Below are 19,296 nucleotides of genomic sequence, written 5' to 3' on the forward strand. Positions count from 1 at the left end.
CCTCAGGGCCTGACTAGAGCCTCATCAGATGAAATGAGATAGGAAAACATCTGAGATACCTCACAGACCTGTAACTGAGAAATTTGAACTAAAGACAGAATTTTAATTGAAAGCAGTTAAAATTTATTTTACATCACCTATTCCAAATCTGGATTTTCTTACAGTTTGTCATCACTGAGAGACAAGTTTCTGCTTCTGACATCAAGATGAAGCATTCTGTAGTAAAACATTTTCTCTCATAACGCTTGTAAAATTGAACAGCTTTGAAAAATAGCAGTTTCCTAAATTCTCAGATGTGGGATATATTGCTGGAAAGTATTTCCTAACCTCTGAAATACATTAGTGTGCTGCAAACGCTGGCTAAAGCATTTGTTAACATATGAGACATATTACAGTAACCAACCTGGGCGGAGAACATTCAGTGATGACAGAGCACTTGAAAAAGCCCCGCCAGCTTTTGGTTTTTCTTCTTCCTTCTCACTTTCAACTTCCATTTCTTCTTCACCATGCTCACTGTTTGCAGTCCCATCTTCTTGACCTATATCCTTGATCTGTCCTGTCTTTTCTAGTGGTGGTTCGACTGGTAAGACAACAAAGCCCATGTTTTACTCTTTTTATAAAGACCACTCGGAAGTATTTTTTTTTAAGGTCTAACAACCAAAAGTAAAAATCAAATGAAAACGTTAAATTTTATTGTTTGAGATCTAGTAAAATATGTCTTCTTAATTGTGATTAAGTCACTGACATCTTCTCAAAATAAAATTTAACAAAACAGACACCCCAACAACCACTAAACATTCTACACGTTGCCAAGTATTAAAAAAGTGAGGGAACTCAATATTAAGATCAAATGTGCAACCTTCACCCAGCCTTTTACGTATGTAATTAGAAAGCATTGCCTGTGTTATACCAAATATTTCCACATGAACAGACTCATTTCAAAGAACCCTTTAATTTTCCTTTTGGGCTGGGTGCAACATTACCCTACATTAGGTGGGTAACATACAGATACAGGCAGCAGGTACAAATACTATGCAAAAAAAATGCACGTTAAATCCAGCTATCCAATCCAAGCTGTGCATATCTTTTTAGATTTTAGCATTTGTTTAGAGAATCCAGACTACTGACTCAGTAGCAGCCATGAGGTCTTTGCACTATAACCAAACCAACTACAGAAAGTGCAAAACAGACAAACAGAAAATAAGCACACACTAGCCATGTGCAAAATGGAATTTTTTAAGGATCTTTGTGACAGAAGCAAGAATTAAGATCCAGGTTTCCACAGATCACCTGAACATTAGCCACAGAAATGATCATTTTTGGTTTTGCTCATGCCCCATACCACTACACAGGCAATTTAAAGATTCTAATATGAAAGAATTTGCGTTTTTTTTAAATGCAGACAAAGCGTTTTAAAAATCTTTAAGGTTTTTAAAAGATTAATTTCATTAACTTAAAAAAGGGCAATTTTCTGCATGGGACCATGTTCAACTCATATGCTTCAGCTATACCATTGCAATCTTTAGATCATAAGCCTCTGAGCTTGTGCTCATAGCGTTGTAGGTTATTACTCTACACAAAAACCTAACTGGAAGAGGAATCATTATGCTTTACCAATGAGCTTCCCAAAAACCAACAGCAGAAGTACGATGAAATTGAAATCCCAGGCTCTATTCCAAGCTCTGCAGGACTATACATTTTAAAAGATCCTTCTGCTCCAACAGTTTCATCCTGTCATCTTAATCATCAAGTCTACTCTAATGTCCAAGTCCTGAAACAGGCAGCTGTTGAATAATTTACTTAATAACAAAGAACACCACTCTGCTCACCCAAAGCTCACCCTTTTCGAGAAGATGCGTTACAAGGACACATTCTGTCAGATAAGCACCAGACACGGTTATAAACAAATTTAATTCCTTCCTAATTCAATAGGAAGAAACTAATTTGACAAACAGAGCTGAAATACAGAAACTACTGCTGTCTACTGACAACGGTATACATAGCTGAGAAGTTTCATCCTTCTACATTCATTTCCACATGACAGAGAATCAAAGAACTCTCTACCAGCTTCAGAACTGCATTTGTAAGGTTCAAATGAACACGTTTAATGCATGCTTTACTTCAGTTCTAAATGCTAACTCATCTAAAAAGACTATCAATTCATCCTGAAAACAAGTCACTTGTATTTACAATACTTAATCTTCTCCATTACAAAAGTTACTGTTAGTTTTGCAATTACCATCTGTTGGAGAATTGACCTCTGTTCTAACTTTTGATTTTTCAAGATCTTCTTTGTATTCTTTCTTCAATTGTTTTACAATCTTTTTGCTGTAGCTTGATTTCTTCACTTTAAAAACTTCTTCAGTTTCTTTAAAAAAGAAGTTGGAAAACATTACATTAGACCTGAGAAGCAGTATACTTACCTATCAAATCTCTTAATTTTGTACCCAGAACTTAATAAATGCCACTAATAACATAATTTAATGTGACTTTACATTTGCACTGTTGCAACAAAACCAGTCCCATATCCTTTCATGTGGACTCGTGTCTACCTCATCTTTTTGCGGTCATTTTCAAGTGTATTCATCCCACTCACAGCACAGTCACAGAAAAGCAAGGCAGAAGTTCCATGAAAGTGTATGCATGTGGTCTGCTTTTATCTGACTATAGTAATCTTTTTTTAAAACAAACAAACAAAAAAAGCCCCAACTAGCTGATCCTTCCCTGTGACCATGCATTTGGAAGAAAATGACAAGATTCCCCAACATTCTGGGTCAACAGTCTTCACAGCCGCAAAAATACAACACTACTGAGTAAGGGAATGGCTGGTTTTTGTTGTACAACCAGTTCAAATGCCTGCAGCACTACAACCTACCAAAAGATATGCAATAAGTTGAAGAACTAAATAGCACAGAAAAAAAATCAAATTTTGATGTAGGAAATCAAAAAGTGTTCGGGGTTTTTTTTTAAGTCTATAGTGTAATTCCATGCTTCCAGTATTTCTGTCAAGACTTCAACTCACTAGTCTTAGAATCCAAGTTCCAGTGATTACAAAAGAATTCCTTCTAAGAAAATTCAAAATGCACGCTAACTCTCCTGCTGACAAAAGGTAGCACAAAAAATAAATAAGCTCCTCATTATTCACCCTGAACTTCTGGGATGCAATGAACTCTGGAGTTTGAGGTGTGGTTTTTGATCATTTTTCATACGTAGTAACTATTATCCATAATCAGATTATCTGAGTATGAATGGACCAATTCATGAGTGCAGTATCTGCTGGAGTCTAGCAGAACTATTAGCTGAAGCACTGTACAAACACAACTACGCTATTTTTCCAAAAGCTGAGGTCCAGAAACTGCTCAACCACTTTCTTCACTATTTCTGAAGGTTCATCTAATAAATCTCACGGACGGCTACATGAACTAACTCTGCAACAAAACACCAGTGGCTTCACACGAGTTTGCCCAGGACATCAGGCAGTCCGACATGACCTGTGAACACCAGCCACAGCAGATGAAAACCAACTCGACAGAAAGCCGCAGGGAAGATGCCCCTCAACCAGCACTGCCGGTGCTGGGGGGAGGCGGGGGGGGCTGCACAGGCGCTGGGCCCAGTACCTGCTACCCCACAAACCCAGCCCAGGCTAAAGCCTGCGCCCTGACCAGCGAGCCACCCAGCTGCAGGGAGCGCAGGGCGGCTGCAACACTCGGGCACCAGCAAGAGAGAAGCAGAGGCAATCCACCCCGCCGAACCGGAATTAAACCCGCGGGACACCACCCCGCTGCTCCCCGGCGCTGGGAGCACGCTGGCCCCGCAGGAGCCGGGTCAGGCCCCGGAAGGGAGCGGGGCCGAGGGCGGCTGCCGATGGGGCGCTCCCCGCCCCTGCACCCCCCGGGCTCTCCCCCTCTTACGGGACCCCTCATCACCCCCCCACACACGGGGCAACCCGACTGCCTTAAAAAAATAAAGAAGGGTCCCGGCTCTCTTGCGCAGACGGGGGGCGGAGGCCCGCTGCAGGCTGACCCGCTCCGGGTCCCTTCCACCCCGGCAGCCGACGGCCGCGCGTCCCCGGCGCCCACGGCGGGCAGCCCCCCGCCTCACCCTCCTCCTCGTCCTGGAAGCTGAGCAGGCTGGCCCGCGGCACCTCTTTGTTCTCCCGCGGCCGCTTCTTCTCCTTGGGGCGCCCGGCCCCCGGCAGCCCGTTGCCCTGCTGCTGCTGCGGCGGCGGCGGCGGGGGGGGCAGGAGGGCGGGCGCCGGTAGAGCCCCCAGGCCTGCCCTGTCGCCTCCCACCAAGCCCAGCCCCAAGCCGAGAGCCGCGCCGTAGCCCGCGGCGCAGGCGAAGGCCGCGGGGCTACCGGGCAGGGCGAGGGGCACGCAGCCGGCGGGCAGGGGCAGGAGCCCGGGGCCCGCCGCCAGCGCCATGGAGGCCTCGCCGGGCCCTTCCCCCCCGGCCCCGGCCGCCGGCTCCTGTGGCGGCTCCTCGTCGCGCTCCTCGTCCTCCTCTTCCGAGTCGTTCCGCTTCCGCACGTTCACCCTCCGCGCCTTGCGGAACATCCCGCCGAGCACCGACCCGCCGCGCCGCGCCGCTCCGCTCCGCTCCGGCACCGGCACCACCCGCTCCCGCCAGCCCGCGCCGCAGCCCAGGCCCGGCTCCCCGAGCATGATAACCGCCGCGCCGGCGGCCACAGCGCCCCCTGCCGCCCGCCACCCGCCGCCGCCCGCCCGCCAACGGCGAGCGGCCGCCCGACCATAGAGAGGCGGCGGGGAGCGTCGAGAGACGGGGCTAGAGCGGCCCGCCTCGCCGCCTGCCACTCCCCCCCTTCCTTTCCGCGCCGCCGCCATCTTGTGTCGAGAGAGCAACGCGGGCCAGCGCCGCGGCTCACGTGGCCGGTGTGTCCCGTCCCCCCCGGGGAGAGGGGGGCGCCGAGCCTCGGCCTCCCCGTCCCCGTCCCTGTCCCTGCGGGCTTGTGTCCCACGGCCGGCTCGGGGAGGGCGGCAGCGGGCAGCCGGCGAGTACCCAGGCAGGGCCCAGCCCCCCGCGTCATCTCCTCGGCGGCCGGGGTGCTCGCCTCAGCCGGGTCTCGCTCCCCGGCTCTGCACGGCCTCTGCCGGCAAGGCCCTGCCCTCCCTGAGGAAGTCTTGGCATCTGGCTTGGAGGGGGCAGCCCCATCCCTAGAAACATGATTCAAGGTCAGGTTGGACGGGGCTCTGATCAACCTGATCTACTTAAAGCTGTCCCTGCTCGCTGCAGGGGGGTTGGGCTAGATGATCTCTGAACGTCCCTTCCAACCCAAAGCATTCTATGATTCGAAATAATGTGGTAGTCGTCTTTGCTTGTGCTAAACAGTAGCATTTTTCATGTGCAGGGCCCTGTGGGGTTCGGTTTCATCTAGGCTGGGGGCATGCTCAGAAGTCTGGAGCCGGCTTCAGCAGTCACTGTGTTAACTAAAAGAAAAACTGCGAGTTTGGTGGCAGATGCCAAAAGATAGCTGGCCTTTTTGAAGACAGTCTCTACAGGTACGAGTGTTGGGAACTGGAGGGACCTCTTTTCAGCCTTCCCTCCATATCAAGAGGGCCAGACTCCACTGCAGCCCATCTTTGCCAGCCACCTTGGGAGTCTGGCCGGGAGGAGGTGTAGGGGACCTGGCTGGCTTCCTGCAGCCTCTTGCTGCAGCTGCACAGCAAGATCTCCTGTAGAAAGCATTGCATTACTTTCATGCTGTTCTCAATCTGTATTGACTTCCCAAAGTCACACCAGAATTACTAGTAGGAAGGAAAACTGTAAATTTACAGCTCCTATCTCCATTTTTTCCTGATATGAAAAGATCACCTTGGTTTCCATTGATTGACATATCCAATAATCATGCATCAAAGTTAAAGACTTGCAAATACATACAGGTTGAACCTGATACATGGAGAATGAAACCATTGTGTATATAAATATTAATTGCTATAAATATATGATCAAACACCATAGGGTGTTGAGAGTGTTTAAGTGTATCTTACACTGGGATTTAAAACAGATTCACAAAATCACATAATTATTTCTGCAGAGTGATGGTTAATGTACCGCTGCATGTCGTTTACATGCAGACAAAGGAAGCCTCCGCCAACAGAACTAATAAAACTCACAATGTATATGGTATATGTTTTGTATGCGTTGCTCTGAAGAGATTCTGCAAGCTTCTAGTGCAGTACTTTCATATGGCAAAGCCATATAAAATTGAAATTGGGAGAATGAGGTTCTTGGTATCTGCTGGAGAAGAACAGGGGAGTTGAAAAGATCACTGCAGTATTGGTGCTGTGGATTTCTGCTGCGCATGTAACTGAGAGGAGGACTTTTTCCTGATTCCAGGAAAATCTCTGCGGTGCTTACTTGGGCACAGGAATAAAAGGTCTTTCACATCATCCTTATTCAGAACACTACAGTGGCAAAAGTAACTGAAACTGCAATCTGCAGTGTTAGAAAGCCCATGGATTTCTTAATCTCATGGTTTCTTCCCCACAAGGCCAGAATATGTACATTCTCAGTTACTGCTGCATGTGTGGATTTTGAACAGTAACAGCAGCCAACCACTGCTGTCATGGCAATGTGGAAGTACTGTGTTATTCAGCACTTCTTTTACTAGAGGGCAGCAGAGCCTCAGTTAGTGAATTTGCTGAAGCTCATTTAGGTTTGATTTCCCCGGGGGGGGGGGGGGGTTAGTAACATTTAGAAATCAATATATTTGTGTGTGCCAGCTCTATTTTTTTTTTTTTTTAACAACAATGCCCTGTGCAGGATTAGTGACTAGCCAGTTTGTGAAGGCAAGGTTAGTACTCTTGCACAGACAGTTGGAGCATGGGATTCCTGGGCAGACAATATGAATTATTTGCCTGTGTCTGTAATACATTCCAGGCATGTAACGTGCTCAGAAGACACGCCCCATCCCCCACTGCCAGTGTCTGTCAGCCCAGCTCCAGCTCCTAACCATTTTGTAACCTGTGACACAATCGGGAGAGGTATCACTAGAAATATTTGTGATTTGTGGAGAAGGCTTACAGTTTGTTGCCAAGGTGCTGACAAAGGAAACAACATCTTTACAACAGCTGATTTAATAGTTCTCTGGTTGAGTTAAATTGAGTTCAATCCCCAGCCTTCAAACACCTGTGTGCTTAAATCTGTTAATGTGCAATTGCAGATAGGCCACATTAATGCAATAGTTACCGCATTGTTGATTTCGGTGGGAAAGCTCACAGTAATGGAAGGTGTGTGTGTATTTAAGTAGTCTGCAAAATTAAGTTTTGCTTCCTGGCAAAACTGTTCCATCATTGATTACAGTTATAGAAAAAGTCTTTCTTTAAAGTTGTTGAAGCAAATTCATTGGTTCCTCAGAATCTTGAGAGCCATTCCCCTCAATACACGTATTTTGTCCCAGCTTCATGTAATCCTTTGCTGGCCATGCAAGGCTGCTAGGACTTCCTGTTCCAAAGCCTTTATTGTACTCTATGGATGAATCCCAGCCTTAATCGTATCTCATAGAATGCAAATCCTGCAGATGTGGGCAAGGAGCAGACTTTGGGCTACATACATAGTCCCGATGTACATTTTTCAGGGGATGGCAATCTTTCTCCTGCAACGCGTCTGAAAACTGTTTGCTGTATGTCTGCCAGAAGCGTCGCCTCCCTTGTCAGATGAGTCATTGCATGGGGTCTTTCACCTGTTTTATAGGGAAGAACATGAGCAGAGCTTGCCATGATTATCATAAAAGATGAAGTCAAGTTGCCTGCATTTGGGGAAACTGCAGGCATCGGCACACCCAACGTGCAAGAGACAGGCCTTTCCCTGGGAAAAACACCTTTGTGAGCATGGTGTCTCACGTGTCAGGTGGCCTTTTGCCCAGTGCTTTCCCATGGCGTGTGCCGTGCCTTGGCAGAGAGCGCAGCTTCCTGGTCATCCCCCAAGCACCCCTTCGGCTGTGCGCTGAGGTTGGAGGCTGCCTGCGTAGCCTGTCCCTGTTTTCGTAAGAGGCTATGTCACCCAGCCCGTGCAGAGGGTTCCCAGCTCTGACTGAACCAGCGGGCACGGACAACTCAGCACTCCCGGTTTGAGCAACCTGTAACCACCTCGCACCCCTTGAATGTGATAGCAGTGGGCTGTATCGACAGGGGCACAAGCCAGTAGATGGAGGGAGGAAAGGGATTATTACCCTTGTCCCGGCACTTACCAGGTGGCATATGGAGTACTGCGTGCAGTTTTGTCCCCCCCAGTCCAAGAAGGATGTGGATCGACTGAAGTGGTCCAGTGGAGAGCCACTAAGATGGTCAGGGGCCGGCACATGTGACTGTGAGAAAAGTGTGAGGGAACTGGGCTTGCTCGGCTTGGAGAAGGGAAGGCTGGGGTTAATGTACGGAAAAAAGTTTCCTCATGAGGACAGGCAGGCAGTGGAGCAGGTTGCCCAATGAGGTTGTGTGGGCTCTGTCCTTGGGGGTTTTCGGGACCCAACTGCAGAAAACCCTGAGCTGCCTGGTCTGATCCCAGAGGTGGCCCTGCTTGGGGCAAGGGGTTGGACTGGAGATGTGCTGAGCTGCCATCCGACCCAAGTGATTCTCCAGGAGGCTCAGGTTCTTCTACAACCGGAGGTACGCGGTTATGTCTTTTTCTGTCTGAGGCACAACCTTAAAACAAATTTATCTGCAGATTTCAATTCTTAGCTTACAATAGATAAAAAGAATTTGTACCGATGCTTTCTAAAACAGTCATTTCGCATACTCTTTGTTCTTTAAGAAAGCGTTTACTGAATTAGTCTGATGAGTCTGTCTTTCTTTAAACACCTCCTTGTAGAGCGCTAGCACAGTCAGAACTGTCCATCCCGTAACAGCTCCTCCTGGCCAAACCAAACAGACTTGAAGAAGTCCCATCTCTCTCCTAGCAGTTTGCCATGCCTCTGAATACTGAATATGTTAAATAACTCAGTAAATGAATGTTACAACATAGCTCTTGTTATCTGAGGTTGAGAAAACATCAGAGTACAGCAGGCTGGGAAAGTGCTCCATGATACTAGAGACGTTTTCCACACTGTATGACTTCAGCAAAGAATATCCATTGAAAAGTGAGGTATCCAGAAAAGAAATATATACAAGCATTTGCCTGTCTTTGTTGTGCACTGCAAGCGAGTCTTCTTTTTCATCGTTGCTGCTGCTGTAGATGGTTACACTCTGCTCTGGAAATCGTGCCTTGATCTTGTTTACCTGGAGCTTTCGAAGTCCCCAAATGGCCAAGTATTCTGTTGGGAGAGGAGTGGTGCCACAGAAGGAGAGCTTCAAATCCCACACCCTTGTGAAGTTGAGGAGCATCTCCAGCACAGAGGTGTCTGTGAACCAAATGGTCAGGTGGTTAGTGTAGGTAGTTTTTTCCATGGTAGAAGGCAGCACCGTTTTGCAATTGCACATCAAGTTTGCCAGGCAGTAATCACAATCACGGATATCCACTGAGCAGCTGCAGTTGCGAATTGTGTTTTCCTTGGTGAAAATTAGCGTATGGTTCTTCTGACTTCTCACAAAACTGCCAGTGATGTGTATGCCAAGGAAGCCTGCCAAAATGAGAGCCAGCCAAAAGGAGAAAGCAGAGAAGGCTGTTGGCTTCATTAGTACTGGTGCCAAGCTGCCGAGTGTCTCCTCCTTTTACTCAGTGAATTATATCACTTGGCTTTACCTACTGAGGAAAAACAATTTCTTTATTGCACTAAAGACCACTCAACAGTTAATATTACTTTGCTTTTCCCACTCACTATCTGTCTCATCTATTCAGAACCATATTGCAGTTTTGCAGGTTGCCCTGAATTAGAGGGGAAGCAGCTACACTGGTTCAGAAAAATGAATTGTGACTCATATTTGGGATTCTTCTTTCACTCCTCTTTCGCTCTAAATAGTTTCATCTGCTTATGGGACAGCTTGGGCACCCTCTTCTCTATCTAGGCAGCTCCTCAGCCTGCCCAGTATGAAGGTAAGGGCAGGATGACTCCTGCTCTTTTCTCTTTTCTGCTTTCTCTTTGTCCACTTCCCAACAGATAAGGGTGGCAAATGACCCTGTTCTCCACTTCACCGAGTGAGGCAGTCTGAAAAGGGCCAAAGACAAGCGTTTTGTTTTACACCTAAATTGCTAAGTAAGGGTTGTGGTAACCTTCCCTTTAAACTAAGTGTTCGATATACTGGGCAAAGGGAAAGAAAGAAAGGGTGGTTAAGGGCAGAAGCATTGCTGGATGCAGCATGTATCCTTCTGAGCTATGTGGTATGCTGATAAAACCTGCTTTTGATCCATACCAAGCTATTGCTGCTCCAGCCTTAGCCTGTAAGTTTTGGGGACCAAGGACCATCTCTCACTGTGTCTCTGCACAACAACTAGCCCAGGATAGATCCTGGCTTTGTTGGTTGCTCTGCCCCCCTTCATTTACCCTGGCCAAGCAAAGTAGCACCTCCACACATGCTTATGACAACAGAGCAACTTTCCATCCCAGCCATGCTCCATCTCAAATGGTTGGGATCATGTTTGTGGGGTCTCTTGGATTCTCAGCTACCAGACCTTTGGTTTTCAGAGCAAAGTTGGACCTTACCAGGAGCATCTGGGTTCTCCTGGCGTATTATTAGATGATGGTACAAGCAATGATGCAGAATGTCACTTCTCAACACTAATTATGAGATGTTGGAAAGTTTGTCTGATATGACTGTAATTGTTTTGAAGCACCAAGAGACATTAGAGCCAAATTTTGACCAAAGGTGGCAGGTCCTAGTGAAGACAGCGGTAGGGCATGCACTGGGCAGAATTTGGTCCTCAACATGTGAAAAGATTGATCCATGTCCAGAATGCATGTCTCCAGCACCTCAGAAAATATGGCAATGCACCTACAGTTTTGGAGAAACATACCAGATAAACAGGAAAATAATAGTATTTATAATAAAACCACAAATTCTTTTTGTCTTATTCAATCTTCCATCACTGGACAGTGGAATCTTCTGCTGTAAACTTCACGGTCATTTAACAGACGAAGGAAACTGTCTTTAGGAGCACACTGAAATTCTCTTAGTCATTAACACTATTATATGCATGGTAGTTTACCAGGTATGTGATTTTGATCTAAATGTTTTAAGCTCCATTCCTGCTGAAAATTCAAGTGAGAGTGTTCTTTGACTAATATTAAATTTTAAAAAACCCACAAAACTGCATCTTGACAGAACAGTTTGTGTCCTACTTTCCACATTTCTCACTTATAGAGGATATAGTCCTCTAGTCCACCTTTTTTCTTTGAAGTTCAGTCTCCTGTCAGTGAATCTGTAGAAACTGTGATGGTTCGTAAATGACCAGGACTTTGCCATCCGTGGGAAAAGGGAGAAAAGGGAAAGTTATGTGCACATGGGAGAAAAATCTGCACGTAAGAAATGGTGGACTCTGGGCCAGACATTACGACTGGATTCTTTACAGGAATGAGATCTTTAGCCTGTGATAGGCAGTTGCATGAAAACATCAGCTCATTGCTTAGCAGCAGTCGAAAAGTAATTAAATTGTTGAGATGTAATAGGAAAATGATGGGAAAAAAGCAACAGTGCTGTTGAGCTACTGCATAAACCACTTGTTTGCTGACACTTGCCTGTTGTGTGCATTTCAGATCCCACCATTTCAGAAAGGATGCCACAGGACTGGAGTTCAGAGAAGAGCAACAAGAGTGACGAGATATGGAAGGGCTTCCCTTTAAGTAAGATGGGACTAGGTGAGGTAAGACTCTAGGTGGGAAAAGAGATGATTGAGGCAGGATATGGTGGTGACCTATATATAACAGCACAAATAACATGGAGATGGTGGGTAAAGATCAGTTTTTCACTGCTTCTTCCAAGAACAAGAGCAAGGCATCTCAAATAAAACCAGTAGGGACACAGCTGACTTGTTGATCCTTAGCAAAGGATGTTGGGGTGCAAAAAGTTTTTGCAAATTCAAGGCAGGACAGGATAAGTTCAGTGAGGAGAAGTCCACTGGGGTTATCATGTACACAGGCACCACACCTGGCTACAGAAAGCCCTGTGCTGAAAATAGTTGGAGGCAAGAAAGTTATAGCAGTAAGTATCATATGTTCTTGTCCTATTTGAAATCTCTCCTATGCACCTTGTTATGGCTGCACATGGAGATGGCTACTTGACTAGATGGATCTTTGGTCTGACAAATTATGGCCATTCTTATACAAGACCTATATAGTGTAACTGCACGCAAACTGACTCAAACATTATTTCATTCTGTATGTACTCCCTGAATTTAATATGTTGGTTTTTTAAATAAGGGATACAGACATTTTTATGCTTAAATCAAATATTTAATCTATGTTGTGGAACATACCAGAAATACCAGTCCAACTGTTAGCTAATGTTTAACTTCAAAGGTCAGACTCATTCAAGCTGTAGCTGTTCTGGTATCATTACTGCTAGATTAATTTGGCCTCCAGTACCTAAGCATCTAATCATGCATCACAAGGAAAATCCTATTACTAAACCTCCACACTGTGCTTATTTTCTCAGCCCTTAGCCATGACTAACAGTTGTGATAAATCAGAGATCTGTAATATCACCACTGTTTCACAACTCAAATTATTTGGATTTATCTGTTTTGGAGGTAATATTTGCAAGAAGAATTCCTAGACAATGTTAACCATATGAGTTTGAACTAAGTAAAAGAGATTTTAATTGAAGACTTAGCACTTCTGCATTTCAAACTCCCACCTGCGTCAAAAAGGGTGATACTTCTTTTTGTACATAACATATGAGGACTTAATAGTCATAAAACATTAGAATAAAATACTTTGATGCATCCTCATTATTTTTAACTCTTGATTCCTTTTCATATTTTTTTCAGTACCTGAAGAGTGGAGAACCTTTAGTTCTCTACTGTCTTGCAGCCAGCCAAAGAAAATTGTCTTTCAAGTTTACCTGGGCTCATAGCATTTGGGCTCCACCCATCAAAATCCAAACAAAATTCTAAATCTTGATATTCCAGGAAATGTTATCTCCAGAAATACTTGCTAACCTCTTCTGCTCCCTGCAGTGCAGAAACATTGTATCAATTCAGTTCTTGGTATTTAGTTTCTGTGTGGCTTTGGTGAGTGGTATGCAAGCAGCGAAATATATGTTGCAGGTTGTCTGTCTGTGAAGAGTCAAAGTCACCTGCAATGCACCTTTACTTAAGCAACCAATTATCTATAGAAAAGTGTGCATTATATGGCTCTTAATCAAATTACTTTGCTGTCTGAACTGGCTAAGGCTTGGAAAAAGGTTGGCTTTAACTTTTAGGGATGGGAGGAGCTGCCTTGCAAGGAAGAAGTGAGTTAAAGCACAGATAAAACTTAACCGCACTAGCTTGATGACTCTGAGTAGTTAGTATGTTTTTGAATTATTACTGCTGTCAAGGCACTGTTAGGAGGGAGGGGGCTGCAACTTAGCAACAGGTTCTTTTCACTAAAGGTCTGGGGAGAGGTCTTTAGCTTGTCTTCTCTAGGAGTGGCTCAGGAGAGTCTGAGTTTCAGTAAGGAAGATAAAGAAGAATGTGAAGCAAAAATTGCAGACATGACAGTTGAGGGACGAGAGTTTGCCAGGGTAGAAGAAGTGGGGAAAAGAAAGGGGATCAAAGAAGAGCATAGGTCTGAAAATCAGGGACAGGGCCTGAATGTATGCACCTGCAGGATGATATCTTGTTATTATGAAGCAAAATGGTTGAGGTGATCTGAGTTTAATCATTGAAAGGACTGAAACACAGAATTGTTATTTTTTTTTTTTATTTGGTGTATTGGTGTCATGGTGAGCTATACAAAGAGTAAGCCCTTTGTCTCTCAGGAAGTACTTTTGAAGTTGGAAAAGCTAACAGAGTTATTTTCAAAAATCTTCCTCTGTTGCAGAGGTTCTTTATATTTTGGATTGCTCGTAATGCAAAGATGCCTTCAGTAGGGCTCTTGGAGATACACAAAAGCCCTTTGTTGTAATATTGCCATTAAGCCAAAAGAAAATATGCGGTGATTCTCTTGCCTGTCATGGGTCTGTGTTCTCCATCATCTCCAAATTTACAGAGAATGATGGGGTATCTTCAGAAAACTGGAGAATTTGGGCTGTGGGATACATCCTACCACCATGCTTTCTCTCTGAGCATTACCCACTCCTAAATTATCTTAACAGAGATAATTTATCCATTGAGCTCACTAAAATATTTTTAGATATAACCTATAGAAACCTAAAGAATGCATCAGATCATGCTAAATGTCAACAATTTCCAGATAAATTTCTAGGGAAAATTGGTGGGTATGCCTTCTTCTTTTCCCTAATTTTCAAATCAAGCGTAGCTAGACTTCCAAAATAATTGGTACATATTCAGAGACTAAGCAACAGTCTCATCATATGTATTTAATATGCATGTGTTCTACTTGTTCTGCAGCCTTCTTCCTTGATTATGGCTAGGAGACAGCATTTCAGTGATAAAACAACCCAACAGACTCAGTCTATATCTTACTCTTCTACTATGCTACCAACTTTGGCAAAAGGAGGCTTATACAGTTATGAAGGAAAAATCTATGGGTGTTGTTCCTACTTAAAACTTTTAAAATCTATAGCTATTTAAAGACTCATCCACCTGACACAATGGATTTTACAACTTGTTTCCATAAGCCATTTGACATTTCCTTGCATAACATAGCATAGCAGGTATAGCAGTCCTGTAAAAATCATTTAAGCATTTTTCAGCTTTCCAGTTTATACTAGAAGATTGCTGAACTCAAGAAATGAGAATGTTATTTCAAATCTGAACTTGGCAAATTATCTGAATGCTCTTCCCTCACACATGTGTAACCAAAACCTACCTGCTTTTATGTATCTGTTCTGGTGCAAAGAATAACTCCTTTGTGTACAGAAGCTCAAGCTAAGAAGGAGCTGTTCTGGATTTTATTTCCATATAATTGTTCAATTCAGTTGTTTTAGACAGTCATTCTTGTCCAACCTTATACCCAATGTTTGTCAGTCCTTGAAAGTGGCTGGTGTAATAAAAATGGCAACACATTTTCATACCAGAAATGATTGAACTTGTTCATTAACCAGTTGCAGTGAGCTGATTGATAAATACATTTTGATTAAAGCACAGAATGGCTCTGTAGCCTAAACATGGCAATGCACTTTAGCAGTTTGTGCTATTGCTGAAGGTTTGGTTTAAACTTTCAAGTAAAAGAATCTAGAGCTCTACCAGCCTGCAAGATGACCTCCAGCAGAAGTAATACCACCTTGGGTTCATCTCTTTGTCCAATGCAGGAAAGAAATAATTTGTCCAAACAGATGGTGGTTTATTCTAACAACACGGTTTCTTCGTGGTGGTATTATTTCTAACAACATCCCAAACAACCATGTTTCAAATGAAGCATAGGTGGGATATAATAACATGCCCTTCACGCAACTGCACTGATACTTTTTCAAAGTTGGTCTCATACAGTCAGCTAACAATTACACAGTGTTTTGAAATTATGCACTGTGATTGCAACGTTTCCTTTTATCAGTTACTGGTCAGTTTTTGTTACAGCTGCAACCTTCAACAAATTCACCCCCTGCATAGGTAAATTGGAGGTAAAGCCTACTTTCCTTCCCATTCCATCTTTACATAGTCCGGTTTTGGAAATACAATTAGAAGTGGAAAAAACAAAAGGCAAGTAAAACTAGTAGATAAATAGCTGCTGAGTCATACCCCCAAGACCGCCTTGCTGTCCAGAGTCACAACGTGGTAAGCATTTAGTGTTTGAGAATGAAGTGAAAAATTAAGTCAGTGTATGAGAACGACTCAGTGCCTTGAATAGTAATTAGACTGTATTACCCCAGGGGTCTTTTCTTATGCCTGCTTTTTCTGATGCCTGGGTAAGCAGTCACCCAACTTCACTGAGCAGTGGTAGAGTACCACTACCCCATGGGAATTACTGATATTTGATCCAGGTCTCTTCCAAACAGCTGACAGTGTTTCCTCAGTGGTTACCTGACAATTACAGCATTAAAACATCTCAGAAAGGTTTTGAAGTGTGGATTTTGCTTTCTATGAATTGAAGAGATACCTCTGTTCACGTATCAGAAGGCAAAGATTCAGCAATTACACAAAGAGTACTGATAGAGACTCTGCAACTGCAAGGGCTTTCTGGGAAACAGGGAGGTGGAAGTGGGATATGTTCAAGAGATTCTTAATTGGCCTGAAGATGTTAATCATCAGGAAGGCTTTGGTGATTGGTATCATCTTCTTGATTTTCATCTGGCATTTAAGCTTCCTAAAGTCCAAAGCTACCATCCAGTTTTCCTCGTAGACTCCTTTAGAAAAGTCTTCCTTGACATTGAGGATGCTTTTGCATCATCCCAAATTGGAGGACTTTTTGTTATAACCAGATCTGTTTAGCTGAATAGTTGGTGAACAGGGAAGAAGGGTCAGCTCTAAGCACCAAGAGCAACTCCGCAACAATTAAATAAGTCTACAGTAAAGCATGTCTAGGAGTACCTGGACACATTACCTAAACCCCAGAGCACAGACTCGGCAAATGCAGGTGGATGAGGAGGAAACCACAGCAGCCTGTGTGGTGGAACAAGGAGGTAGCTGTGGGCAAGGGAGGCAGCTGTAGAGAGAGGAAGGAGGAAAGGTGGTGATAAGGGGCTTGGTGGAGGAGAGTCAAGTGCAGTCCAGAGATGGGATGGAGGAATGAGGGAGAAGGAAGGGGTAGGAAGTCTTCCTCAACAAATCAGGACTACCCTCTTTAATAGGGTAGAACATACAGAAAGAGTACAAAACTGAGGTCCTGGAGCAGGTTTTTTGCTAACTTTACAAGCACATCTTGACAAAGTAAAAGAAAAGGAACAACATTCTTCTAGAAGAGCCACCCATTCTGCTTCCGCTTTGGCTCCCGATTTGTGTGGTTTATATCCAATCCAATATTTATTGTTCAGTAATGAGTTGTTCCTTCCATGCAAAAACTGGAGAAAAACCAGTTCCCAGCATCTGCCTCGCAGTCCCTCCAGCCTGCAGTGCTGTCCTGGGGAGGGGTAAGGCAGCCACCGCTTTGGAGCTGGGATCTCTGCGATAGGGAGGGGAGAAGAGAAGCTGCAATCTCTGCTTAGCAGCAATCAAAAATCCTGATCATTTTAGGGAAATTTTACTTGCTTCCAGTAGCAATAACCTGCTTCTGAAAAAACAATTTTGAGTGATCTAAATCTAGCAAATAATTTGTTATTTTTTGTCCTGAGTGGGGTGCCTTTCAAGTGAAAATCAGACTAGACATAGACATCAGCAGAAAATTATTCCAGTTTGCTTGCTTCAGCCATGCATGTTTTTAGATGTGTATCTTCTTCCCAGCCTTGAAACCCCTGTTTTATTACATGTTATCCCAAAAGTTTCCTAGCACAAGATTCCATCCCTGCTCCTTTTCCTTCACAGGTTTTGATAGCTAAAGGAGATTTTCAATGCTCATTTAGTAATAGTGTCATTTCAGGTTTCTGAATTTGCTTTGATCATTCCACTAATTTTTTTTTTTTTTTTTTTTTTTTTTTTGCTAATTGCAGATCTGTGTATTAAGAAAACTGCAAAAAAGCAATAAAAAGCCTTTGACTGTTGTGTGAGAATGCTACTGTCTCAAGGAAAGTTAATCCTATTCAATGGAAGTCCCAAGCCTATACAATTAATTTCTTCACAGGGTGCTTTCTTCCATTCTCTATTCAGAAAAAAACCTAATTAAAACCCCTCATTGATCACTTGTGTTAACATGTGCCTATGTGAAAGTGCTGTATTAAGCAAAGAGGAGCTTAAATCCATATAATCTTGTGCAGCTTGAGTAATGTACACAGGATGAATACCAAAACTACCCAATTTAGATCAAAATAGCGTGAAAGGCTGGACAACACCAAAAGCATTTAGAAGAACTACGACGACTGCCTCTTTCTTTTCCTGTTTGCATGCAGGTATAGGAGGGATGTGTAAAAAAATACATGGCATTTCAGAGTGAAAGTGGCAGCAAGGAGGTAGGTACAGCAGCTTAACTGGGCTGATCTCACAGGAGCTGATGCATTACTCGCCTGCCGTGCAGAAACCTCAAGAGGGAGGCAGGGGGAAAAGGAGTGCAGACAAGCTCCCATTACTCTAAGCAGCAAAGCAAACCCCAAGCTTGCCTTCATTTATGTACTCTTTCGGTGGTATTTAATACTGGTCTAACCTGTGAAATGTTTGTTGAAAAGGGGTTTTTAAAGACTGTGCAGGCCTATTGTTGGGTGGCTGTGCTGTGTTCGCATCATGACTAACTGGTGGGTTTTGAAGTGCAATTTCTTTGGCATTTGAAAGAGTAAATTGAACTCTTCTTCCCCCCCCCCCCAAAGATAATGATAACAATTTGCTTGAAAGCCTATTGGATCTTCTGGAAAAAAAAGAATTATTGTTAAATTATAACTGAAAAAAATAACATGTCTGGTTTGCAGAGAGGTATGCCCATGAGAAAGGGTGAGGTTAGCTTTTAACATCTACTAAACTAAGAAGGCGTTAAAATACAAGATTACAGGAAAATGTAAAGGGTTATGTAAAATGCAAAGAGTCAGTCCCTTAATAAGTCTCGTCTGAGTCTTCACTGCAGAGTAGCTACATCATCTGACCAGAAAGCCCTAGGGAGGCTTATGCCTTGAGGGAAACAAAATGCTGGATTTGACCTTTCTACTCTGTGGGAGTTTTAGGAGTTCCCTAAGTGGGCTGATTGCAGAGAGAGAGGTATTTTGTTTTCCATCTCTTTGTTTAAACAATTACCATATTTATTTAGTAACTCCACAGATAAATGTAGGAAAATAACCCTGTGATAAAAGCTGACATTCTACAGACTTCCGGGCTGCAGCGTGTTCCGTGCTTGTTGTCAGTAACTTGAAAATTGTATTTGCATTTGCTTGTGCAGCAAAGGCCTGGGCTGCTGTCATTAGGCTGAGCAGCCAGTGCTGTAGTGGTGGTGCTGTCAAGTGTAGCAGAACAAACTCCTTCCCAGCAATGGTAAAAATGCAAGATAAACCAGGCAATTCTGTTGCATTGAACTTGAACAACACACAGACCCTTGAAAATGTTCCCGTATGGGTATTTGGGTATTCACATGTACACAGACTGCGGGACAGACAATTCATCTAAAAACACCTCTGCAAAATCATCAAGCTTGTCTATCCCATGCAAAGCTTCTGTCCATACCGGAGGCAAGCATTAGAGCGGGGAAGGTTGTGACATGTAACTGCAGGGAGACAGATTAATAGGAGAAAACTCA

At 43.9% G+C, this 19,296-nt stretch overlaps 2 protein-coding genes across 3 annotated transcripts in view; both read right to left on the reverse strand.

Annotated features, from left to right (window-relative positions):
* Nucleotides 1–4,555, reverse strand: part of PAXBP1 (PAX3 and PAX7 binding protein 1) — a 29,204-nt gene extending 24,649 nt beyond the window's left edge. Inside the window, exons 1-4 of one of the 2 annotated variants that reach the window (XM_075728113.1) lie at nucleotides 4,434–4,555; nucleotides 4,102–4,289; nucleotides 2,240–2,368; nucleotides 404–580 (exon numbers count right to left, since the gene is read on the reverse strand). In XM_075728113.1, coding sequence (XP_075584228.1) covers nucleotides 404–580; nucleotides 2,240–2,368; nucleotides 4,102–4,289; nucleotides 4,434–4,555 — 616 coding nt within the window. Of the gene's footprint in view, nucleotides 1–403; nucleotides 581–2,239; nucleotides 2,369–4,101 lie in introns of both variants that reach the window. The other variant, XM_075728112.1, reaches the window with a different exon arrangement.
* Nucleotides 4,556–8,953: 4,398 nt separating this feature from the next.
* EPCIP (exosomal polycystin 1 interacting protein) lies at nucleotides 8,954–9,628 on the reverse strand. The gene has a single exon (XM_009482362.2). The coding sequence runs from the start codon at nucleotides 9,626–9,628 to the stop codon at nucleotides 8,954–8,956; it is 675 nt and encodes a 224-aa protein (XP_009480637.1).
* Between the last annotated feature and the right edge of the window lie 9,668 nt (nucleotides 9,629–19,296).

Source organism: Pelecanus crispus, chromosome 1 (genome assembly GCF_030463565.1).
Source record: "Pelecanus crispus isolate bPelCri1 chromosome 1, bPelCri1.pri, whole genome shotgun sequence".
NCBI classification, from domain to species: Eukaryota; Metazoa; Chordata; class Aves; order Pelecaniformes; family Pelecanidae; genus Pelecanus; species Pelecanus crispus.